This window comes from Phodopus roborovskii, unplaced genomic scaffold (genome assembly GCF_943737965.1).
Source record: "Phodopus roborovskii unplaced genomic scaffold, PHOROB, whole genome shotgun sequence".
NCBI classification, from domain to species: Eukaryota; Metazoa; Chordata; class Mammalia; order Rodentia; family Cricetidae; genus Phodopus; species Phodopus roborovskii.
Window position 1 is genome coordinate 4,515,702 of NW_026126599.1, and position 8,306 is coordinate 4,524,007.

General features: G+C 48.9%; 1 protein-coding gene across 1 annotated transcript in view; it reads left to right on the forward strand.

Annotated features, from left to right (window-relative positions):
* Positions 1-6,192, forward strand: part of Sdk1 (sidekick cell adhesion molecule 1) — a 920,228-nt gene extending 914,036 nt beyond the window's left edge. The window contains exon 45 of the mRNA XM_051205538.1: positions 5,515-6,192. Coding sequence (XP_051061495.1) covers positions 5,515-5,769 — 255 coding nt within the window. The 3' untranslated portion in view covers positions 5,770-6,192. The remainder of the gene's footprint in view (positions 1-5,514) is intronic.
* Positions 6,193-8,306: the final 2,114 nt, after the last annotated feature.

Below are 8,306 nucleotides of genomic sequence, written 5' to 3' on the forward strand. Positions count from 1 at the left end.
TAGTCAGCCTGATGCAGCACTCAGTCACCTTCTGTCCTTTCTATGGTTTCCTGGGAAACCAGCACACCAAGACTTCACATCACAGGCAACAAGAAAGAGGAAAGGGAGGAAGGGAGAGAAAGAGGGAGGAAGGGAGGGAGGGAGGGAGGGTGGGTGGGAGGATGGGAGGAAGATCCAGTGGCAACTCTTTTGCCAATAATTCTCACTCACTAAAATACATCTGCATTCAAAAATAATATCAGATAAAGAAGAAACAGGGCTGGCAGCAGAGGGAGAAGACTGGTATCTGAATGTAGCCCCATCAGGGAAACCTCAGCAAGGACTGAGTGGGAGTCCACAGTGCCAATCATCTCTCTGGCATCCTGTGTCTTCTTCCAAAATAATGAGCAAGAAACAAACATGGACAGTCTTGTTCTTTCTTCAAAAGTGCTTTCTGCACAAAGATAGAGTTCCCTCTGATTAGCTTGGGGACTACTTGCCCATCAAACTGTACCCTGCACTGGCAGTCTCTCCAGCCACAAGCACTGCACAGACTCCCAGGGCAAGGCTCTGACAGGTCAGGGCAAGGCACACGCACCATCCTCTGATCCTTTGAACCAATCACCATCCAGGATGGCTTCGTTCCAAGTGGTCCAGGCACAGACACAAGAATTGAAATATGACTATGTACAGGGCAATGGGTCCTGTACTAGTTACTCATTTTGTTGCTGTGAGAAAATACATGAAAAAGGCAACGGGAGGGAGGGAGGGAGGGAAGGAGGGAGGAAGGGAGTTTGTTCTGATTCACAGTTTGCAGTCCATCATGGTGGTGAAGTCTTGACAGCAGGGCTATGAGGGGGCTGATCACACGGCATCCTCAGTCAGGAAGTAGAGAGAGGTGGATGCTGGTGCTCAGCTCACTTTCTCCTTTTCATTCAGTCCAGGACCCCATGGAATACCACTCACCTATGTTTAGGTTGGGTCTTCTTTCTCAATTAATCCACATAATCCCCCAGAGACTTATTGCTATGATGATTCTAATTCTCACAAATCTGACCATCAAGATCACCTATTACAGACTTCTACCTGGTTCCCCCGAGAGCACTGACCTGAGCCACAGACCCTCTCTGTATATCGTCCCCATCTTCGGCTCATGAAGTAAGGGTAGACATAGGAAGTCACGTTAAGTCACTCTTCCCCCCATCCTGACAAAATGCCTAACATAAACAGCTCACTGAAGAGCAGGTTTATTGTGACTCAGTGAGGATGCATCCATCATGGTGGTGCAGCTGTGACAGCATTCACAGATAAGGGAATTCAGCTGGAACTTTTCACAACTCCATGGATCAGGAAACAAAGAACTGTGATGAGTCAGCCTCTATCCCTCCAGTTCTTCCTCTGTGACCCCACCCACCCCCATCTACCACCCAGACTTCATATCCAAAGGGTTCCAAATCCCCAAAACAAAACCACCAGCCAGGGCCAAGTTTTCAAGCACACAAGGCTGTCAGGGACATTTCTTATTTGATCTTTAACTAAAATTTTGAAGACATTTTACAAATGAAATGGCATTTGGTTGATCTCATACATGTCTACAGGCATGAGTCACAGCATACATTTGTCCACTACGGTATTCTGGACACACTCAAACTGGGGAGAGAGCTCAGTCTGTAAAGTTTTTGCAGTACACGCATAAGGATCTGAATCTGATCCCCAGCACATATGTAAAAAGCTGTGTGTGGCAGCACATATTTACACTCACGATGCCGAGGAAGCAGGCGCGAGAGGATCTCTGAGTCTCAAGGGCCAGACAGCCCAGCCAAAGTAGAGACGTGCAGCAGGACCCAGTAAAAAACCCAATCTCACAGATCAAGATGAATGACTCCTAAAAAATGCCACCTGTCTGTGCCACACGTGCATATCCATGCACGCACACAAATAAAGTCTCGTGCAAAACTGTAGCGGTCCATTCTAGCCCATCAGAGGGCCAACCTGCTCTTGACCCTGCTTCTCTACAGCCCCATAGCTGGAAGAAAAGGGCTGGCGGAGGTTCGAGGCCTCTAGGGTTTCCAGGTGGAGGCTAGAAGGGCTCACAGAAGCAAAATTTACACACATGGTTCCACTGGTGGATGTGACTCCTTCGTTGCTTGGATTCCTTTGAACCAAGACTCTCAGTCTCCCAGTCGCCAAAGGAACTAACCCAAATTGTCCAGGAGTCGGAAGCAAGTGCCTGATTCCCACTGCCATTGGCTGAGATTCCCCCCATGGGCGTGGCCTGAGAAGCTCATTTGAATTTGTTGCTCTTAGTTCTCTTAGCCAGCAGATAAAGAACCTGACTCAAGCTCAAACCTTGCATGCCACCTGGAGGAGAATAAGGTTAGCCCCAGTTTGTGGAACTGGGGAACAAAATGGTCTTCACCCAATCCTGGGGACCCAGTGAAGTCCCCATGAAGAAAGAGATGGCTTCTGTGGATCTTGATGCCCTCCCCTGAGATTTTAGAATCCAGGACAGTGTCTGACACTTCACAGAGCAGACAGCCACACAGAGTCCTGCTCTTGCCTGTCCCCATCTGCTTGCCTTCCAGTCCTAGTTTACAAGGAGCATTGCCTCCTAAGCCTAAGGCCCCTAGGGAACAGCTGGAGGATATATCTTAAACACAGCCACAAATGCTGATCCCAGGAGCCCTGCTTGGAAGCTATGGAGGCTAAAAAGTGTGTTTAGAAGGATGGGGTGTCCAATGGGGAGCCAGGAGTCCACTGCAGAGTCAGTAAAATCTTCTATAACAACACAAAGAGCAGAACATGATTTTACCTAATTTAAGAAATGAGAAAACACAAGCTAAGCCAGACATCGTTTTGGCTCACACCTTTTATCCCAGAACCTGAAGGCTGAGGTAGGAAGATGGAAATCACAAGAGGGAAGGCAGGCAGCCTGCACTGCACAGGGGAACCTTTCTCTAAAAGCTAAAGGGAGGGAAGAAAGGAAGGAGGGGAGGAGAGGAAAGGAAGGGGGGAGGGAGCAAGGGAGGGAGGAAAAGAGGAAAGGAAAACCCATGGAATAATTCTTAAAGGCGTTTCTGGCTTGTTGTATGAAATGAACTGAGATCCTCAAAGGGGTGATCCTCAGCATCCCCAGGAGACGGGAGCTCTCCAGGCTGCAATGGAGTGTGCTTGGGGTTCCAGCAATAGGGCAAATGAAGATGCAGGCACTGGCCTATTCCAGCAGCTTCCCTTGCTGCAGTGTCTAAGCCTCCGTGGGCAGTGCGGGGTCTGTGGCCACAGGCTGCTGAGAGCCCCCCCTGCCCCAGCATGCCAAACTTTTCTCTTTGATCCCCAGCAGCTCCCATCATGGTGGCCTGCACACCATGGGCCAGGAGCACTCCTGGGCCTTTACAAGTGCATGCTGTGAGGCAGACTACAAAGAGGATGATGGGGAGGACAGGAAGGAAAGGGAGAGACACCCCCACTTGGGACCCTTCCAAAAGCTTCCCACCAACCATAATTAAGAATTGCTGCATTAAAGGTATTGATGGTGACCCATGTCTTTAATCCCAGTACTTGGGAGACAGAGGCAGGCAAATCTCAGTGAGTTTCAGGACAGCCAGGGCTATACAGGGAGACCCTGTCTCAGACCAAAAAAAAAAAAAAAAAAAAAAAAAGGAAAAAGAAAGAATTGCAGCATGATTGACATTTACTATGAAGCTTATGGACATAGGGACAATATTCCTGCCATATAAAGGCATTTTATATTAAGCAGCAATGAACCAGGCATTGACATCAGGTGGGGCCTCATTCTCTCCCAGACATTTTCTCAAAAAAAAAAAAAAAAAGTCCTTCACCCCCTGAGTTAGTTATTAGCTTTACCCTATCAACTGAAGTCCTGTCAGGTGCCGCTTGGGACCCACCTGTGACCTTATTTTTCTTAGCAACTCTTTGAGGATAACAGCATCAAACCCCAGTGAAATGGTGTGTGTGGGTATTGTAGAGATGCAGAAAGGCAATTCTTCCTGGAGAAGTGCACACCCATGCTCTCAGGGTGTCTTGTTTTTACCCACTAATGTCTTCTGATCACTGTTGAAAAGTTCTTTTACAGGGCTGGAGACATGGCTAAGAGTGTGTACTACTTACTGTTCCTGCTGAGGACCAGATTTTGGTTCCCAGCACTCGTACCAAGTAGGTCACAGCTGCTTCTAACTTCATTTCCAGGCGTCTGCTGTCCTCTTCTGGACTCCACACAAACTACATGGACACATACACAAGCACACAGAAATTAATCTTTTAATTCTATGTGTATGAGTGTTCTGCCTGCACATATGTCTGTATCCATGGATATAAAGTACCCAAGGACACAGAAGCAGGTGTCAGATCCCCTGGGAGTAGAATTACAGATAGTTGTGAGCTGTCAAGTGGATTCTGGGAATGGAAGAGTGGGCAGTGCCATCTCTCCAGCCCCCAAATAAAACATATATATTCCAAAGTGGGCTGGGAAAGATGCCTCACTTTTCTGTTAAAGCAAGAAGGCCCAAGCTCCGAGTACCCACATAAAAGCTGTGCATGGCAGCATGCCCAGCATCAGGAGGCAGAGACAGGTGGGTCCTGGTGAATTGCTGGCCTCTCAGCCAGCAAAGGTAAAATGATCAGCTTCAGATCCATTGAGAGACCATGCCTGAAAACAATAAGGTGGATAGGAAAATAGGAGACCATGTCTTTCTCTGCCTTCCACCTGTGAGCAGATGGATATATAAACCACACACACATGCACAAATACGCCACCCAAAAATAAATAATATAAAAACAAACTCCAACTCTGCTTCTCACTGGCTCAGTTCTGAAAATCCTTTTTGCATTGAAGCCAAGGATTTGTTTTACCTGAGTGGACATTGATGAAGGGAGCTCAGTCAATGTATTAGTTACTCAGCGTATTAGTTACTCTTGGTGTTATTAGTTTCTCTGTGTATTAATTACTTTTAGTATATTAGTTACTGCAGGTATTAGTTACTTTTCTGTTGCTGTGATAAAATATCATGAAGGAAGAATGTATTAGGGTGTAAGGTTCCAGAGGGCTCAGAGTCCATCACCATCATGGTGGGGAAGACACGAACGACAGCAGGCAGGCATGGTAGCTGGAGCAGGAAGCTGAGACCCACATTTAGAACCACAAACATGAGGCAGAGAAGGGGGGATGGGGGGGGGACAGAGAGACAGAGAGAGGAAACGGGACCAGTCTTTAAACTCTCAAAGCTCACCTCCAACAAGGCCACGCCTCCTAAACCTCCTCCGCAAACAGCGCACCAACTGCGGACCAATTGTTCAAATACTTGAACCTGTGTTCTCATTCAAACCACCACAGGCTGCTACAGGTGGCACTCCCTCCATAAATGCGCTTACAGGCACTGTGGGGACTCTGTGAAACCTCTTCCCGGGTGGGACACAGCATAGGAAGGAGAAAGCAGACACCACAGACCACCCTCCCTCACCACCTCCCTTTCTCCCTTTCTCGCTGTGGCTCACATTGTCCCTTTGTCCCATCCTCAGGCCTCCGACTCAGACTATGAGGAAGCCCTGCCCAAGCACTCGTTCGTCAACCACTACATGAGTGACCCCACCTACTACAACTCCTGGAAGCGGCGTCCCCCTGCCGCAGCACCGCACAGATATGAGGCGGTGGCAGGGGCCGAATCCGGCCCGCACCTGCACACAGTCATCACCACACAGAGCGCGGGTGGAGTCTACACACCAGCTGGCCCTGGAGCCCGGGCCCCCCTCACCGGCTTCTCCTCCTTCGTGTGACGTCACGCCTCCATCAGGGTAGACGGGTGCAGAACTTCTGGAGTCTATTTTTGTTAAGACAATCAACTCCGATAACTGAGCTGAATTTTTTTTTTGTTTGTTTCACAACAAATAATAATAATTCTGATAAGCGATCTTACCTACTGGTGAAAACTAGGTTTCACTTAGGAAGGGTTTTTTTTTAATGGCTTTTTGTAACATCGCTGCAGGAAGCAGGTTTCTTTGTTTTCTTTTCTTTTTAAGAGAAGGTATCTCCCTGGTGCAATAGCTCGGCACCGCCGGCGGGGGCGCTCTCGACACACCCCAACCTTGGGCTTCTCTGACCTCCAAACCATCGGGGGAGGCGAGGGCTGGCAGGAGGGTGGAGGAGGACAGGTACATCGCATCCGCGGCCCACTTCTCTACCTCCTTTGGGGGGAACGAGCCAGCCTGGATCACTTTCTCCATCTTAGGACAACTTGAGGCTCTTTGCTCCCGCCTGTGCTTCAAACAATTGATCTTCCCCCTGGGTTCTGTCCAGTTCTCACCAGGGTCCATGCGATGCCACAGCGCAAGTGGCATCTGGCCCTGGAGGGCTCAGCTCTGCAGTCCCTCTTTAGGGTGGTACAACCCTGGGGCTTTTCCATTTCCCTCACTGTTCTCTCAAACTGACAGTTACAAGAACAGGAAGTCCCTCTCCAACTGGCTCTGGAGGCCAGGCCACCCAGGCCCATCCATGGCCAGCCAGGTCCTTCCGGTGACCACATGACACAGCACACAGCCCACCCCCGCTGAGCAAAGAGAGGAGCAGAGCGGAGACGCGTGTTTTTGCAGTTGCTTGTGGCAGTAGCAGGTGTGCATTGTTGAACCAGAGTATTTTTTAAACCTTTTTATCTTTTTTTAAACTATGTCACATGAAATGAATGCGTCTTTGCTGTCTCCAGGTGCCTTTTAATTCATTGTTCAGCTTTGTACGTGGGAAAGACGAGAAGCGATCGTGTCTCCAAATAAAACAATCGGCTCTGAGAAACCAACCCGGGCCGCGAGTCACCTAGTGCACCCCACACCGGCGCATCATGGGGACAGCCCTTTCCTTTATCCTCCTAATGTCCCGCCCCTGGTGCTGCCCCCTCTACCCTGCCATCCAAGGCCAGCTTTTAACCTTAACAGGTTTTTCTGAAAATGTTTTCCTTCAATTTTCATTGTTTCAATGTTTTTTTGCTAAATGCAAAGAGTACCGGCTAAGTGGCACTCAGACCCCATGAGTGTCATGCCACCCCTAGCCCAGGCTCGGGGCCTGGATGTGACCAGCTGGCTCCAGCCAGGGCATGCCCCAGAGCTTGGGTGGCTCCACATCCTGGAGCACTCAGAGAAGGTGCGAAGGGTCTATCATCCCAGTGGTCTTGGCACTCTGAGGAGGGACAAGCTATTTTATGTCACCAGTAGGGGACTTTGCAGACCCTTTTCCTTCCCTAAGAGGCTGGGGACACGGATCCTGTCTTGACTCAGATGCCTTGGAAGTTGCTGGTGTGGCCCCAGGACACAGAAGTTCTGGTTGAGGTTAAAAAGAAATTAAAGGCCTTTCAGTTTTCCCAAAACTCATTTAAAAAAAAAAAAAATCCAGCCCTCTCTTTCTTCCTCTCTTCCTCCTCCCCCTCCTCCAGCTCCTCCTCCCCCTTCCTCGTTCCTTTCTTCTCCTTCCTTCCTTTATCCTTCCCTTCCCCTCTTTCTTTCCTCTCTCATTCTTACACTCCTCCTTTTCATCTTTCCTCCTTCACTTCCTATCTCCCTTTCCTCCCTCCTTCCTCTCCCCTCCTCTCTCTCCCTCCCACCTCCGACAGTTCCTTCTTCTGCCTATTCTGCCCCTCCTCCCTTCTTCTTCATTCCTGCTTTTTTGGGGGCTGAAGGGGAAATATTCTAAACCAAAAAACCTACATGCTCTGCCCAAAGCCACTTCTGCACTGGGACTGCCACTCTGGTGGCCCACAGGAGGGACCATGTCAGTGGACAGCACCACCTCCTCCCTGGCCCCAAAGGAGTGAAGTGGACAGAAGACCACATATCACCAACTGAACATCTTGGAAGAGGATACCCAACAGAGGACAGGGACTAGGCTGGCTCCTCATTGTGCTTTGCTCTTGATTGCTTTAACCAATGGGGGACCCTTGGGATGGGATGGTCCAAGCTGAGACTCACAGTTTGCAGTACTTACTGGGTCCCCTCTAGGATCAGTAACTTGTTTTCTATGGAAAGGTCTTTTCAGGATACCCTGGCCCAGTGACCACTGATCAATAGCTGTCAGTAGCTGTCATCACTTAGAGCAGTGGTTCTCAACCTGTGGGTCTCCACCCCCTGGGGGTCAAATGAACCTTTCACCAGGGAGACATATATATATATATATATATATATATATATATATATATATATATTATCCTGCACATCAGATATTTGTATTACAATTCAGATCAGTAGCAAAATTGCAGTTGTGGAACAACAATGAAAATAATTGTATGGTTGGGGTCACCACAACATGAGGAACTGTATTAAAGGGCCACAGC